Source organism: Colobus angolensis, unplaced genomic scaffold (genome assembly GCF_000951035.1).
Source record: "Colobus angolensis palliatus isolate OR3802 unplaced genomic scaffold, Cang.pa_1.0 Scaffold226, whole genome shotgun sequence".
Lineage (NCBI taxonomy): Eukaryota > Metazoa > Chordata > Mammalia > Primates > Cercopithecidae > Colobus > Colobus angolensis.
Window position 1 is genome coordinate 5,546,188 of NW_012115444.1, and position 18,291 is coordinate 5,564,478.

Sequence of the window (18,291 nt, forward strand, 5' to 3'; positions counted from 1 at the left end):
AGAAAACATGAAAAGTTTAGGAAGGAAGTTCCTCAGTCATTTAGCTTCACAGAATGCCAAAGAGGAATGTGAACTTCAGATGGAGTTGAAAGGGAATTTATTACCACAGTTTCAGTTTCTTCTGTTTAACAAGCCTTCTTTACTTCAGTGCCTCCTGCATTCGTTGACCAGGAGTTAAGTGAGACTGTTTAAGCTGTTTCTTTTAGTAAATTATTTGTGCTTCATGCAATTTCACATGCATTCAACTTCTGACGATTACGTGAGGTGTAAGAATATACTAAAGGGAGTATGGTTTGCCAAGTATAGAAAATGAGATTTTGGGTGGAAAATGGCCTGATTTCATTGAATGATAACCCACAACCTTCTTTGGCAAGGCCATTGCCCGCTGTGATATTAGTACTATGATGCTAGAACCAACCATTTCTAGACTCAAGTATTAGGTTGGTGCAAACGTAATTGCGGGTTTTGCCATTGCTTTCAATGCAATTACGTTTGCACCAACCTAATATTACCTATCTTAGGGTTTGGTGGCCTTGCTGGGATGTTGATGTGACTTCCCTGCACTTAAGAGCGTGCATTGCTTTGGCCCCACTTTCAGAGGGTGGTGGAAGACTGGTTTAAAATATTGCTTCCTACTAAACATGCAGATACGGGCTTGAAAAAAAATAGTTGCACATGCTAATCACTCCCAAATCTGGATATATTTCAGGATGTTTTGACAGTTTTCCCCACATAACATCTGTACTTAAGAAGCCTCACGCTATTGGTAAAGTATTGACTTGATTTCTCTGCTCACATCCAGGGCGCTGCATGGTTTGCCCTGCTCTCCCCAGATCCCCCGCCAGGCGCTCCCCTACAGGCCTCTCCATCCTCCATGAGTATGAGCTTACACGGCCATTCATCTCCTGGTGGTTATGTGCACCATCACTGACAACTCCCTCTGCATCTCATACACACTGGGCTGCTCCCCTACTAAAATTTTCCGAAGCCACGTGTTACACATTCCTTTTCTCTGCCATGCTCCCAGCTGTTTTGTGCTGTTTTGATCTGTCTGTTTGCATAGCCCTGTCAGACTATATGCATGAAAGATATGTTGTCAACATGAATGATTTTGAAAATGTTTCTGTAAAGAACCTACCTCAGTTACCAGCAGGGAAAAAGAAGCTTGAAGCCCCAAGGAAGGAGGTCAGACACTCCTACTTGAATCTTTGCCAGAGGGAGACTCATGCACAGTGACAAAGAAAAGAAGCCCATTAAAATGTGACCACAATGTCTGCCCATATGCTGGATATGTGGAGTCTCTCCCAAAAAAAATAAGTAATAATAGTCAATGATGACATATAAAGAGGTGGGATCCTACCACAGAATGAAAGAATTTGTACAAATGTACATTAAAAGGAAATACTTCAGGCAGAACTTGGGTAAATATAATTATTAGCGGCCAGGCACAGTGGCTCACACCTGTAATCCCAGCGCTTTGCGAAGCCGAGGTGGGCAGATCACAAAGTCAGGAGTTCAAGACCAACCTGGCCAACATGGTGAAACCCCATCTCTACTAAACATACAAAAAATTAGCCAGGCTTGGTCATGCATCTGTAATCCAAGCTACTCAGGAGGCTGAGGCAGGAGAGTTGCTTGAACCCGGGAGGTGGAGGTTACAGTAAACCAAGATTGAGCCACTTAACTCCAGCCTGAGCAACAGAGCAAGACTCCATCTCAAAAAAAATTATATATATATATACACATATATATATACACAATTACTAGCTTATTCTTGGTCACCAAGTATTAATGTATCAAGAGACCCAGCCAGACTCAGACACACTGGAGAAGGGCATTTGGCTGTCCCACCCACAGCTTTCTGGAGAACTCGGTGGAGTCCACTGTCCTCATTGCCTGTAAAAATGACCTGATCTGAAGCTTCTAGATAAAAAGATAATGTCAGAATTATTCTTTCACTTAACCAGGTAAGAAAACCCAAGGCCCACAGCTCCTCAGCTGGATGATAGTGGCAAAATAGATGGGACCGGAAAAGGAAAGTCTAAGAAGACAGAGTACTTTTGTGACGGGAAAGAACTTAGAAGAAAATTCATTTAACAATAAAAGTTTGTTACTGATTATCAACCCTTTTCTGACCACGTCTTCAAAGGATGAATTTGGTATTTCAGATTGGAAAAAATGTTTAGCTTCTGGTTGCTTCTCCGATCTTTTCCCACTGACTCTGCTATATTTGACTGTAGACATTATAAAGACAATCTCTGAGAACATGTGTGGTATTTTGCTGTTCAAAGTCTAGCTAGGGCCAAGATATGTGGGTAAGATGCACTTTTTTTGGATTTTTTTTTTTCTTTAATCCTCCAACAAAGATTGGTCCCAACTTTGCATGTACTCCTTATGTTATTCAAATATCCTTGCCAATCTTTCACATGCTATCTTTGGCCAGTGTTCCCCTCGAAAGATAACTGAAAAAAAAATATGCTTTTTTTGTTTGTTTAATATCTGAAGTAAAACTGATGCAGCTGAGCTTGGCTTTATCAGCTCAGGCATTTTTGGATGACTTGGTCTCTCTGATTCACTCTACGAAACAAGATGCCCAATTGTTTCAACATTTCAATTTATTTCAGATTGTTTTTGACTTGACTAGTCAAAGCACTATTTCATGAACATTATTTGATGTGTTAGTACCCAGTGAAATTTTTATACTGAGATTTTCGCCTTAGAAAGAAGAAGTCATTTTTCCCTAAGATGTAAACATTCCGTGGGCAAGCAGCTAAGACCGTATACCCTGAAGTCCTTTGTAATTCTGGCTTTCTCTAATAAAACTATTTAGCCCAGTGAAACATAAAATATGTAATAAAAGTAAATACAATGAACATTCCAAACTCCTTCCTACCCCTTCTCAGTATTCAGGTTCTGGAGTTTACAATCTCATGTACCCTGTACTCTGCCTCTGCATTCTTGAATTCTTATGCTTTCTACCCCAAATAGCTGCAGGACTCCATTTAAATCCTATTTGATTCTTTTTACAGCTGAAACAGGACCCCTGAGGTCATTTCTAGACTAACCCTACTGCCTGATATGTGAGAATGTCCTCATCACACTGACCACTCCCAATTATTTTTAAACTGACTCTTCAAAGTTAAAAAATGTAACAGAGCCATAGAAATAGAAATGCTAGAACTTGCCTGTTTCTTTTTATCTTTCAGAGGAATGGTATTTTTTAAACACAAGCTTATGTCAGACATTGAACAGTCTCCACATGGGAATGTATGTTTTGATTAAAAGTTATTTAATATCTCTAGTTCCTTGGCATTATGCCTAAAGCTGGAGATATTCTTAGCTACAGGTCTTGTGCCTTCTTTGACTAGATTAAAAAAAAAATGGCTCAAAATCTAGAGAGAATAAATGGCATTCTGAAAATAGTTACTTGATTGTATATGTGTTTATATCACAGAGGATACTGATGTGTTGAGAATTAGGAATTAGAAAAGAATGTTGGTAAGGAGAAATGCATCAAAGCAACATCTTTCTATAGCTCTGTCACTGTGTCCATTGATTCCCGATGCTCAGCCTTTTGGTTAAACTTGGTTTTAGGGAGCTACATTTATATGGCGGACCTTAAGAATATAATTTTATGTAATCTTTATATAAAGTTTTCTTAACTTACATTTGTATTTAGATCAACAAGGTTAACCAAAAGACATTTAAGCATTGTGGTACTTAAAATATGATCTTGGGCCAGGTGTGGTGGCTCACGCCTGTAATCCCAGCACTTGGGGAAGCCGAGGTGGGTGGATCACCTGAGGTCGGGAGTTCGAGACCAGCCTGATCAACATGGAGAAACCCCCTGTCTACTAAAAATACAAAATTAGCCGGGCATGGTGGCACATGCCTGTAATCCCAGCTACTCAGGAGACTGAATGAGGAGAATCGCTTGAACCTGGGAGGCAGAGGTTGCGGTGAGCCGAGATCATGCCATTGCACTCCAGCCTGGGCAACAAGAGCGAAACTCTGTCTCAAAAAAAAAGAATTATCTTATTTTTTAACTGCTTTCAGTGTAAAATCATGAGCACAGATTCTCATAGCACCTAAATGTGAATATGAAAAAAAGACCTTTATTCTGATATACAAATAGAATTTTGACTCAATAAGTTATTTTATCTTCAGAGTTAGTATTGCTCTCAGCACAACCTCTTTTCTTTATCATTATTTTGAGGCGAAATATTTATGGGACATTGAATTATTTTTCCAGCTTTCCAATGGCATTTCATGCATTTAAATATTGATGTGACATAGTTAGAAGTTGGGCCCTCAGGACCTGTATTGTGTAATGGCATTGTGCTGCTATCATCATAAGATTCCTTTTTTTCCAACCCCCAAGGTCCTGTCTGTACTTGTTTACAGGTCATCTGGATAGCAACTAGTATGTGTTCAATACCATGAGTGTTATCATGGTAACCTTGACAACCAAGCTAGCTCTGATTTCAAAACCTCACATGCTGTATCATAAAATTGGAGAACAGAATTGACATTTAGCTACATGTCTGTCATATAAATTAAGCTCTGAGAACAATTCCCCTTAGAGCCATGTGCCTTCATAGGGAAATAGAAGGCACCAATTAGAACTATTTTATATATATTATAACACATTTAGGTGCTGGATATATTTCCTCAATTCTTTTTGTATAATTTTGAACCTCAGATATTCTCATTCTATTCTCACTGTGACAAAATTCATGGTGGCTTGATTTTATGATCAGAATGAAGCTTATAGCAGAGTCTCATCAGATACCTGATATAAATAGGATTATGAATAATAGAAAACTCAGCCCATAAAAAATGTAAAATTCAAAGCATTCTTGGCTTTACTGGGTACTGTTATTTATGCTGATTGTAAGTAAGACTGAGCACAGAATATTTCACAAAGTAAATCAGAATCCCAAAGACAAGACATTTCCTTTTCATTTATATATTTATGCGTGTTCTCACTCATATTATCCCAGCATCCAAGAATCTTGATATCTTTATTCAAGATGATTCTGAACATTCAGATTAATACATTCATCTGCTTTAAGTCCTAGGTCCTCTTTTATAATTTGGAAATATTTTAATCTGAGGATTTCTCCTCTATTTGTTGTGGTCTGGTGCAGCTTTTCTTGGATATAAATTTAAAGACACAGCTTGTGAATTACATTTAATGTAAGCACCCTACAGTTTTCTGCATTGCAAATGATTATTTTTAGAAATTTTATGGTTGCCTGCATATATTTGTTTGTCTTCATTGATATGTAGGGGGGAAAACTCATTAATGATTTAAAAGGAAGGTGTTTTGATTCATCGACTTGATTCTTCTCATTACATAAACAATAAAGGTAATAAATTAACATCTAATGAAACTGTAAGAGTTTATTTCTGAATTTAGCCACAAGATAGTCTTGAATCCTTGGGCATAACTTTTCTTACTCTTTATATCCTTTTGCCTCAGTGTTTTGAAAGTCATCATTCAGCACATTTTAACCTAGAATGATGGTTTATAATTCCTGTGAAGGATACCTTTTAGCAGATATTTATCAAACACCATAATTGGACAACTGTTTTGTAAAATAGTTCTTTGACTTCTAGAATGGTAAGTTATGATGGAAAAATGGAAGACCCTTATGTCAAAATTTACTATAAAGCAGTTTTTCTTTTCCCCATATACCTGCTTTGTATCTCATGTAACATTTGAGAAATCTGCTTCCAATATTTTCTCATCTTGTTAGCCATCAATCTAATTCTTGCCTAGTTACATGTTAAATATTACCTTCTTGCCTTACGTAGTAAAGAGTCAAAATTCCTGCAAATTCAGGATTTTTCTTTTCGGAAACAGATAAGTGGCTATGCTGTCTACATGTGTGCATAAGTGGGAAGAAGGGCAGAAATCCTTCTGTGTATTTGCTGACCCTGTACAGCAAATACTTGTTACATTTTCAGTAATGTTTAAACTGTTTGCTTTATCTCATTGGGATGAGTCATCATCACCTTTATGTTGTTTAAACTGGTGAAAGGTAGTCTGTATTATTTTCTTTTCTCTTGAAACTATTTCTTGTGATGAAGAGAAATAGTTCAGCATGTTGTGGTTCCAGGACTGAGACAAGTTTGGGTTATCATCTCTACCATAAAATAACTTCATCAGAAACGTCAATGCATCAGCATTCTGCAGTGCAATATGGACATGAACTGTTAGGCTGTGTTGGTGCTGGAATGTGGGGGCTTATCAGGCTGTTTGCATGACTCCAAGATGTGTTTTAATATCTGGTCTTTTCTTTTTTTTTTAAACTGTGACATGAGATGGCATTAGAAGGATGGGGTTTGGGAGGAACCATAATGGTAAAAGAAAAAAAAAATGTTAAAAGGCAATACAAGCTTCTTTTGTGATTTCCTTTTAGGTCCGATGTTGTGGTCCTCTGTTTTTCGATCGCTAATCCCAATTCCCTAAATCATGTGAAAAGCATGTGGTATCCAGAAATCAAGCACTTTTGCCCTCGAACACCTGTTGTCCTTGTTGGGTGCCAGCTTGATCTCCGCTACGCCGACCTGGAAGCTGTTAATCGAGCCAGGCGCCCATTAGCAAGGTAAGCCAAGGGAGTCAGTGTTTCCCTGTCCTGGCCAAGTTAAAATTTACAGGCAGCAGGTGTCTCTGTAGCCTGGTGTTCTGCTCTTCAACACTCCTGGATCCCATCAATCAGCCATGGGCTTTAAGTCAGCCCATGAATCATGAGGGGTGTGCCCTGAGCCCTTCTAACAGGCACCATCATCTCTGGTGTCAGAACTCATTTTTGTCAAATGATTGGACAGCACTTGAAGTAAATTCTCTAATTATGAAAGGATGTGAATAAAAGCACTTTGAAAAGCATAAAGTATTAGACAAAATGTTGGTTACTCATAATAACGTCATCCTTGAAATTATAATTATTACAATAAAATTAATTAACACTTAGAGGTATCTGGGCTCCAGAGAACATCAGATTCATACAAACACACATACTGAAGTGTTTTTCATCTTCCTTGTATTCCTCAGTCCAACCTGTTACAGTATTTCATTCTCAAGATGACACTGTCCATTTTTTGAAAATAATTTGGACCTATAGTGCAAAACAAACAAATACTGCTTTTTAAATCTCTCTAGTGGTTATATTTTTAAGTATCACAAATGTAAAATACAACTTAAAGGAGAATTTGTTTCAGTATATATAAAATGTAGATATTGATTTTGGTGGGGTATATTAGTCCATTCTCATGCTGCTAATAAAGAGATAGTTGAGACTGAGTGATTTATAAAAAAAAGAGGTTTAATTGACTCACAGTTTAGCATGACTGCAGAGGCCTCAGGAAATTTACAATCATGCGGAGGGGAAGAAAACACATTCTTCTTTGCATGGCGGCAGGAGAGAGAAGAATGAGAACCGAGCAAAGGGGGATGCCCTTGATAAAACCATCAGATCTTGTGAGAACTTACTCACTATTATGAGAATAGCATGGGGGAAGCCGCCCCCATGATTCAGTTACCTTTCACCGGGTCCCTCCCATCACACATGGGGATTATCAGAATGACAATTCAAGATAAGATTTGAGTGGGGACGTAGCCAGACCATATGGAGGGAAATACATTTCTTAAAATGTAAGCTCCCTCAAATCCCCTTTATAAAATAAACAACTTTTTATGTTTTTATTTTTATGTTGAACTTTTTGGCTGGAGAGCATTCCTTTTCAAAAAATTTTGATATTAATATCTTCCTCTAGGCTGGGCACAGTGGCTCACGCCTGTAAACCCAACATTTCAGGAGGCCGAGGTGGGAGGATCGTTTGAGGCCAGGAATTTGAAACCAGCCTGGGCAACAGAGTAAGACCGCGTCTCTAGAAAAATAGAAGTAAAAAAAAGATCAACCAGGACTAGTGGTGCACTCAGCTACTTGAGAGGCTGAGGTGGGAGGATCACCTGAACCTGGGAGGACAAGGCTGCAGCGGGCCATGATTGCACCACTGCACACCAGCCAGGGTGACAGAGCGAGACCCTGTCTCCAAAAAAAAAAAAAAGCAAACAGCAACAACAACAAACAAAACCTTATTTTGACATTTACCTAATAGGCTTATTACAAAATTTTATATTGACAACTTTTTATTCTTTCCAAGCAAAATTAAATGGTACTTTCTTTAGAAAATTTCTGATGTTCTAGGTATGTTTTACATTAAATTTCTAAAAACACTTTATATTCAGTTTCCACAATCCTTCTGTTCTTCAATGCATGGACTAGGAATTGAATATTAGGAGCCACATAGAGGTTAGGAAGACCGCAGTAAGTGAGAGACTGTCCTGGCCTTGGCAACTTTCTGTATAAAAAGAGTAGGTTATGACAATCAGACCTCACAATCATGGACTGGAGGAGAGTTGCAGAGCTGCAGAGAACAGTGGAGAGGACAATCCCTTCTACGGAGCAATTCTAAGAAGATTTTGTGAAGGAGTTTGTATCTGAGCTAAGCCTTGAAGAGTTTCATCAGTTGGTAAATTTCAAGTCAGTCTTAAGAACAAGGAGCACAATGCTCACAGGAGCAAACTTTTTAAGTTAAACCTTCTTCCCTGCACATCCCTTCCACCTCTGTCAACACCCTATAATTTCCCCTCCTTTCCATCTAAGTCGTCAACTCCAAATTCTATCCAGTATCACCTTTTTCCTCCGAAGACCAGTGTCTGTCCTATATATTACCTTTGGTGTTGAAAGCCAAATATTTATATAAGAAGATAAGTTCCTAAGGGTATGTGTTAGAATCAAGCAAGTGTTTGTAATGAGTGTCACAACAAAGTACTTCCTGCCTGTGTTCTGGAACCCATCTATGCCTTTACCATGGTTATGCCATAACCCCAGCACTGTCCTGAGTCTACTGTTTCCAAAGATTTGTCCTCCCAGGGTTTGATTAGATTGTAAATTGGCCTTGTGTGCCAACCTAAACGGTACGGACTTTATTCCAGGGGCTTTGTGAAATCAGAGGAAGTTAAAACAGAACTGCCGCCAAGTCATAGCTGTTTTATATAAGGACTTTTCTTGCAACAGTGAGGACTTTAGACTAAAATGTGGGGAGTGGGTGTGAAGAAAGATTAGTTAAGGGGCTGATGCACCAGTCTAAGCAAAAGATGATGATGGCTTGAAGAAGGGATTGGAGGAAAAAAGAAGGGGAGGGTTTGAAAGAGAATTCATAAAATGCAACAGAGACTAGGAGTGGGAAAGTCTTGACTCTAGTTGCTTAACAGAGGTCTCTCAGCAGCCTGCAAATGTGACCTCAGACAAACCCTTTAACCTTTCTGCCTCAGTTTCCTCAGAATGTAGAACAGAAATAATACCTCATAGGGCTATTGTTTGAGGCTCAAATGAAAAATGTATATGAATGCATTTTAAAGTTATAAAGTAAAATTCAAGCATAAGATGCTGTTGATAAAGATGAAGGTGATGAAGAGAGTAGTGATAATGATGATAACAGCTAACATTTATCAGGCACTTACTGTGGACCAAATACTATGCTTAGCATAGTCATGCTAATAATGTAAACCTTTCAATAGTTCTTCAAGATATGATTACTCATTATTATTATTATTCCTGTTTTACAGTTGGAAAAACTTATGTTTAATGAGGTTAAGTAACTTACCCAAGATACTTAGTAAAGGGATGATACTTCAGTTTCTGTGGTTACTGCTGAGAGCATTTGTTTTTTAAAGAAGTAAAACTCTCCCTGTTTAGGCACATGGTCACGTAAATGAAAAATTCTAAGGAATCTACAAAAAAAGCTTCAGAATTAACATATTAATTTAGCAAAATAACAGGATAAAAGGTCAATGCACAAAAGTCAATTGTATTTGTATAAACTAAGAAGTGAACAATTGGAAAATAAAGTTTAAAAACAATGCCATTTATAATAACATAAAAACATGGAATATTTATGGATAAGCTTCACAAATTATGTGCATTGAAACTCTGAAATATTTGAAAGCATTATTTTTTCCTGCAATCATAGCTCCAGTTGAAAGACTTGAGGTGGTGGCAGATTTTTCCGGAGACTAAAAGTCTGACTAGAGTTTTCAGTGTATAGTTCCATTAGGTGCTTAAATAGGCCCTGGTTACTATTTTTTTCCTAAAATAAGGCTTATTATAATTTTTAAAATGTTCTATTTCAGGCCCATAAAGAGAGGGGATATTTTGCCCCCAGAGAAAGGCCGAGAGGTAGCAAAGGAACTTGGCATACCATACTATGAAACAAGCGTGTTTGACCAGTTTGGGATCAAGGATGTGTTTGACAATGCAATCCGAGCAGCTCTGATTTCCCGCAGGCACCTGCAATTCTGGAAATCCCACTTAAAGAAAGTCCAGAAACCTTTACTTCAGGCACCCTTCCTACCTCCAAAAGCCCCTCCACCGGTCATCAAAATTCCAGAGTGTCCTTCCATGGGGACAAGTGAAGCTGCCTGTTTACTGGACAATCCTCTGTGTGCCGATGTTCTGTTCATCCTTCAGGACCAGGAACACATCTTTGCACATCGAATTTACCTTGCTACCTCTTCTTCCAAATTTTATGATCTGTTTTTAATGGAATGTGAAGAATCCCCAAATTGGAGTGAAGGAGCTTGTGAGAAAGAGAAGCAGAGCAGAGATTTCCAGGAGCAGATATTGAGTGTCGACCCAGAGGAGGAAAGGGAGGAGGGCCCACCTAGGACACCTCAGGCCGAGCAGTGGAAGTCTTCAAACAAGAGCCTAGTGGAGGCTCTGGGGCTGGAAGCCGAGGGTGCAGTCCCTGAGACACAGACCTTGGCCGACTGGAGTAAGGGGTTCATTGGCATGCACAGGGAAATGCAAGTCAACCCCATTTCAAAGCGGGTGGGCCCTGTGACTGTAGTCAGGATGGACGCCTCAGTCCAGCCAGGCCCTTTTCGGACCCTGCTCCAGTTTCTTTATACAGGACAACTGGATGAAAAGGAAAAGGATTTGGTGGGCCTGGCTCAGATCGCAGAGGTCCTAGAGATGTTCGATTTGAGGATGATGGTGGAAAACATCATGAACAAGGAAGCCTTCATGAACCAGGAGATTACGAAAGCCTTTCACGTCAGGAAAGCCAATCGGATAAAAGAGTGTCTCAGCAAGGGGACATTCTCAGGTGAGTGGGCTGCGGGGCAGAGCCATTAATACCTTTGATTGTATTTCATTGAACATTAGCCAGACACGAGCAGGAGAAAGAAGAACCATAGCTAACATTTATAAGTGCTTATTTTTTCCCATGTACCTTTCTAAGCTACAGTCATTAACTTCTTTCATCCTCATCAGACTTAAAGGTTAAATGTGATTGTCTCCATTTTGCAGATGGGGAAACCAAGGGCCAGAGAGGTTAGCTAATCTGCCCATGGTCACACCAGCAATAAATGGTAGAGCCAGGATTTGAACCTATGCTTTTGTGGGTATCAAAACCTGTTCCATAAACCACCGTGGTACCACACTGCTTCTCAAGAGTGGATCAGGGACCCCGAGTCTATCTCCAATGGGCTTGTTGCATACAATTCCCCTTCAGAATCTATTCTCTGACCAAGTCTATTCTCCATTGACCCTTCAGCACTGACCCTTGACAAAAATCAGTGAGCTCAAGTTCTGAGGCCACTAAAGTCCTTGAGGCAATTTTGGTGGCCCTCCACCTTCCTACGAAGGGTGCCTCATCTGTTTCCATCCACTCTCCTTTTCTGTCCTCATGCTCCTTGGCCCTGCACTTCTGTAGTTTTCTTGCACCTCCTGTGCCTTTGATAACTATGCCATTTGCTGCCCACAGCACCCTTTCATAATTGCTAAGCCTGCTGGTGGCCCGCATCCAATATGGGTTATTGACCCATGTTTGCACTGTCTTACACTTGGACTATTTTTGTTCTGAAATTGTCCTCTGGGCGGGTGTGTGGGTGTGTGTAATTTCATTGTAAAATGTTGACTTCCTGACTTCTATTTATATGGATACCTCTACTTTGTCTTTATCTTTATAATCCCTGCTAGGGCACTACACATTTAGTAAGTGGTTCCTGAAGACTCAGTTCATTCATTTTAAAGCTTATGAGTAGTATTTACTTCAAACACTGGCCATTGTGGTACAGAAATAGTCTTGAAAATCAATGAAAAGAATATGTTACAAACCTACAGTAACTTAAAAGTGAGCCTTAGGTAGAGCTGATTAAATCACCCCCTCCTTACTGGAGAGGCATAATAATCAAATACAATGTGGGAGTCTCAGTTAGATTCTGTTATATTTTTTTACCAAAAAAAAAAGCTATGAAATACAATTTAGAGATAATTGGAGAAATTTGAATATGAACTATATGGTGGATGATAGTAGGGAATTATTTTTAATTTTCTTAGGTGTAATCATGGTATGGTTATTTAGGAGACTGTTGTTATTTTGGGAAAACTTGTGATAAGGTAGTTAGGAGTGAAGTGCCATGCTATCTGTTAAAAAAAAAAAGTCTATACACATATATAGAATTATACAAAAATACACATATAGCCGGGCATGGTGACTAATTTGCCCATAGTCCCAGCTACTTCAGAGACTGAGACAGAAGGATTACTGGAACCTGGCAGTTTAAATCTAGCCTCAGCAACATAACCAGACCTCCCAACATCTCTTAAGAAAACAGTAATTCGGTTATATTTCGATATAGCATACAAGTAGAGCATATTATAAACGTAAGGTTTAATTGAGTATTAATAAGTAAAATGGTGTAAATTAAAAATATACCTAAAACAAACATGCCAAAATGTTAACAAGGGATAAATGAGTGGTCATCATACTGTTTATTCCACTGTTGTATATGCTTGAAGTTTTGCATAGTAAGGAGGAAAAAATATTCCCTCCTTTCTGGTACTTTCTGGTTCAGAGAGTTTGTACCGTGACTTTATGTGTGATGATGTTAAATGCAGCTTGCTCCCTTAGGTGGGAGCTGGGTGTGCCAAAGCCCAAAGATGGGGATTGACATAAAATCAGTAAGTAAAGACAAGCGAGAGAGTGAGAGAGACGCAGGTCAGTGGATATGGGAGCAGAAACCTTGGTTGAAGCTCTCAGCAAAGTTGGCTCATGGTTGTGTTTCCTCAATTCCTTGGCAGATGTGACATTTAAATTGGACGATGGAGCCATCAGTGCCCACAAGCCACTGCTGATCTGTAGCTGTGAGTGGATGGCAGCTATGTTCGGCGGGTCATTTGTGGAAAGTGCCAACAGTGAGGTACGTGCCTTCCTAAAGCATAGTGGTGTCTTTATGAATATGCGTGTGCCTGTGTATTTATATAAAGTGGGTAAATAGCCAGATGACTCTAATCCTTAAACTGGCTCCATGAAATAGCTCCTTAGCAGTGCTCGAGTGTTTGGTCGCCTTTCTCTTAGCTCTGCAGTTTTGAGGAGTTATTGTTTATCGGTCACTTGTGTGGGGGCACCTGGGTGCTTTACATGCCATATATCTTTTCATCCTCAGAGCCATCCTCATCCATGAAGACAAGATCAGCTGTACCTCTTGCAAATGTCACCAGGCATGGTACTATCAAAACCAAGTACAAGAGGAGCATGTCTCCCAGTAGTTCAGAAAGTGAGAAGAGTTGTTCAGCCACCTAAGTCCTGGGCTTAGCTGTGCCCCTAACCAGACAGGGGATCTTAAGAAGCCACATTATTGTGCCTCAACCTCCTCATCTGCAAGCTGAGGGAGGCTCTAGTTTGTCCTTTAGGTTACCATGAGCTACAATACTATGTAAGGCTCTGCCCTGAGTTTGCCTGTGTTGAGGGGGTATGAGGGTTTGCTAAGTTTAGGGCAACAGTAATGGAGCGAACGTTTACTCCCCTGAACACACCTCTCAAGGTACTTAGGTCTAGTGGAAGTAGTTGCATCACTTGTCAGCCACTGGCTCTATCTCTAGAAGAGGGATATGCTTAGAGCAGGGCAAACAACATCTTGGAGACCCTATGTCTTTATCTTTCTTGTTGTTTTACTTTTAACTGACAAATAATAATTGTACATAGTTATGGGGTACCTGATGTTTCAATATACATATATTGTGGAATGATCAAATCAGGCTAATTAGCCTATCCATCACCTCAGATGTTTACCATTTCTTTGTGATGAGAACATTTAAAATCCTCTTTTAGCTATTTTGAAATATATCCAGTACCTTATTGTTCACCATAGTCACCATACTGTGCAATAGAACACCACAAAAAAATTATAGGTGCATTAGAGTATATGCAACTGTGGTCCTAGGTCCTTGGGAGACTGAAGTGAGAGGAACACTTGAGCCCAGGAGTTCAAAGCTACAGTGAGCTATGATTGTGCCACTGTACTCCACCCCAGGAGACAGAGTGAGACCCTGTCTCTAAAAAAACAAAAGACAAAAAAAAAATGTACACCAGAACTTATTCCTCCTTTCTAACTGAAACTTCGTATATTTGACAGATAGCTTTCCTTTCCCCATCCACCCACTAATCCCAGCCTCTGGTTATCACTATTCTACTCTCTACTTTGGAGTTCAACATTTTTAGATTCCACATATAAGTGAGATGCTGTGATATTTGTCTCTCTAAACCTGGCTTATTTCACTTAACATAATGTCCTCTAGGTTCACCCATGTTGTCTTGAATGACAGAATTTTCCTTTTTTAGGGCTGTATAGTATCCCATTGTGTATATGTACCACATTTTCTTATCCAACCATCCACTGATGGACACAGGCAGACTCTGTATCTTGGCTATTGTGAATAGTGCTACAATTAACATGGGAGTACATCCTCTTTGTCTTTCTACAAACTGTTGGAAAAGAAAAAAATTCAATTCAAGCACTTCTAACTTTAGGAGTAAGCAAGCATTTTTGTGGAGTTTTGCAAGTATTTTTAACATCTTTTTTTAAAAAGTAAAAATAAAAACATGGGTATACCCATGCCGTTTATTGTCCTAAGAGGCTTGTTTTGCTTGTCTCAGCATCTTTCCAAATTTTTCAAAGAAACACAGAAAACCATAGCTAACTTTTCAAATGAGGCAGTAGCACAAGAAATTCGAGCACTCCCATTGTGACCCAGGAGCCTGCATTTGCATCCCTAAGTAGGGAAACAGAATCCTAGAATCACAAGCCTTGGATAGCAGGGGCTAAGATTACTAGGCCACTCTCATGCATCCAGAACAAACTGCCGCTGCTCCTAAACCAACCGCCCCCCACCCCACCCCCAGCAAAGGTCTATCTGCTTTTCAGGGAAAAAATATTAGAGTTATCCTGATGGCCTCTTACGGTGTCTAACAGCCTTTCTAAACCAGGAGATTCTCACCTGTGACTAATGAAAATGTCTCCTGAGCTTGGGTCAAAGGTGTTTTGGAGCATCATTACTAAGACAACTGCAGTACATGGAATCTGCACAGTTACAGGACTGTGGGACTCAAATTGCAACTCCTCCACTTACAAGTGACTTGGGCAAGTGACTTAACCTTTCTTGGCTCTAGTCTTCCCATCTGGAAAACAGTTATAACCCATACTTGGTTGTGGGGTGTAAGAGTCATTACTTGCAAAGCACTTCAGAAGCATTAAATAAATGGTAGCTGCCGCTGGACTTATTCTGATGTTGTTGGTAGTGATGATATTCTTTCCCTCTTGTATCCCGGAAAAAGTTAGGGTAGCCACCAATTTGTAAAACCTCATCCAGTTGGTATTTCACTGACTTCAGCAATCTCTGGAGATAAAGAGCTGGGAGGCTTGCTCCCCTTCTTTGTCCAGCTCACTGAAGTGAGTGCTGATTGTGCAGCTGAGGACCTGCTATTCACAGAGCAGGGAGAAGTTGATCGAGGTCAGGAACGCAGGCACAAAGGGACACTGTCAGAGCTGACCTCACGAATGCTAATCTCCTTTATCCCTTCCAAGAATGGACTGTAATCGTCTCCAGATTAAAATGTGCAGTAGAGGTGACCAAAACAAAAACTTGGCAGCAAATGTGAATGCACACGTATATGGTTGTTTGATAGCCTCTCCTGGAGGAGGCCACCTGTTTAGCACCCCCTGCTGGAGAGACGAGGTCCCTCGCCACTTAGAACTGGAGTTGAGGCTGATAGGTTTGTATAGATTCAAACCAGCTCAAAAGACAAAGACCATGGAACCAAGCCACTGAAGACCTGTGCCACAATTCCTTTAGCCAGTATATTGAAAATGCAGTGAGCTGTCGACATTCTCGCTCCTTCCCGTCCCTTCACTTCATTTCCTGTGCAAACTGTAATACAGTCTCAGCCTGACCTTGGGCAAGTGGCTCACTCTAAACCTGTTTCTTCATCTGTAAAATGGGGATAACAAGAGAACCTTCGTCAAAGGGCAGAGAAGGCATGAGAGGACATGTGTAAAGCATTGAATTTGATGCCTAGAACATACAAATGTTCAATAAATGTTAGCGACTACTAAGCTAGAGTTTTCTTGTTAAATTCTTTCCGTATGGGGTTAAAGGTATTTGCCCTGGAAAGCTCTAAGTTAAAAAGCCGCCAGTCCCCTTTCTAAAGTAGGAAAGTACAATTCAGGTGTACTGAATTGTTGCAGGGGAAAGGCACTCAGTTAATGCTCCATGATTAACATAGATCCATGTTCACACTTGGGATTTGGCCTTTGTAGGCCACCTTTTAACTTTCTATTCTCTTGAGAAAATCTGAAAATCTGATGCCTGCCACCCTCCTGCCCCCCACCAGGAAGCTCAGCCTTTTTTGGAGAATTAATAGAATTAATGTGCATATCCAGAAACAAATGAAATATGCCTATGTCCATTGATTTTAATTTAACTTTTTTGTCATTTAATATTCAGGAACACATTGTATCTTACTTCTATTTTTTCTCATTACTTTTAATGTAGCAGTAAGCATAATTCTCTCCCCAGAGGTACTCAGCAAGTGGTTCATTAAAAATGCATGCCTGGGTTGTAGTAAGCAATGCTTTGGATCTAGGATACTTTCTCATTCTCTATGAGACTGTCTCTAATTATAAGCCTAATAGTCTCAGCTAATCTTCACAATTAAAATTTTAAACCAACTAAACTTCAAGATAGAACATTGTTTAGGGTAGCATTATATTCTCTTTGATAACTCTTCTTTTTTTAAGAAAAAAAAAAAAACTATATCCAGCAGGTAGGATGCAAATTTTTTTTATTTCATTATTTATGAAGCTTTGCTTATACTATTTTTAAAGTGCTATAAATAAAGGTCTTTCTGTTGTCATGCAGTTAATTATAAATGTTGAAATCACAGAAACAGGCTTTTTTAAAAATCAGCCATGAGGGGAAAAAAATGCAAGCTCCAAAAGTGTTCTGAGTTTATTCTAATTTGATTTTTTTTCCTAAGGGTCTCTAACGTTATTTGCCAAATAGAGCCATCACTTCAAAAAATGTTAACATTATATTCAGCTAAAAGAAGATAGCAGGTCATAGGTGATTACAAACATCGGGACACTTCGAGGGCATTGAGGGTATTTGGGCAGGGTTGCTTACTCGAATCTGTCATCTGCTGCAGCCAGAAATAGTTTCTTTTTATTTAGGATGTTCATTTTGCTATTTCTTCTTTAAGTCATGACTTAGAACACACTCTTGCCAAAAAATGCTAAGGTAATCTGAAGATCTTCAAAACCCAGAGTTTCTGTGAAGAAAGAACTTTTAACAGCATCTATTCCAAATTCCTCCCATGTAACAGGTGACGAGACTGAGGGTGAGAGAGGGTGAGTGATTTATCAAAGGTCACGCAGCACTTTAGTGATATATCCCTGGGCCTGCCCCAGGCTCTTGCACTATCACTAGAGGCATTGTTTTCAGAAGCACCAGACATCCCCATCTCTGAGAGAGCAGGTGTTAACAGGAAGCTCTGGGACTTTGTGTATTAACAATTACTAACATCTTAGAGCACTTAGCACTTTGTAAAATGTGAGTACTTTCACTATTAAAATGATTCAAATTTTAAAGTTTCACAACTCAACCTTCAACTGTCTAAAAAACTATACTAATTGTATTAGTCCATCTTCACACTGCTGGTAAAGACATACTAGAGACAGGGTAATTTATAAAGAAAAAGGTTTAATGGACTCACAGTTCCACGTGGCTGGGGAGGCCTCACAATCATGGTGGAAGACAAAAGGCACATCTCACATGGCAGCAGGCAAGAGAGACAGTGAGAACCAAGTGAAAGGGAAAACCCCTTATAAAACCATCAGATCTCGTGAGACTTATTCCCTACCACTAGAACAGTCTGGGG

The 18,291-nt window shown here is 39.6% G+C and overlaps 1 protein-coding gene across 3 annotated transcripts in view; it reads left to right on the forward strand.

Annotated features, from left to right (window-relative positions):
• Positions 1–18,291, forward strand: part of RHOBTB1 (Rho-related BTB domain containing 1) — a 132,789-nt gene that overhangs the window by 102,375 nt on the left and 12,123 nt on the right. For all 3 annotated transcript variants that reach the window (XM_011944109.1, XM_011944110.1, XM_011944111.1), the window contains 3 exons: positions 6,429–6,614; positions 10,205–11,178; positions 13,158–13,276. In XM_011944109.1, the coding sequence (XP_011799499.1) occupies positions 6,429–6,614; positions 10,205–11,178; positions 13,158–13,276 (1,279 nt within the window). The remainder of the gene's footprint in view (positions 1–6,428; positions 6,615–10,204; positions 11,179–13,157; positions 13,277–18,291) is intronic.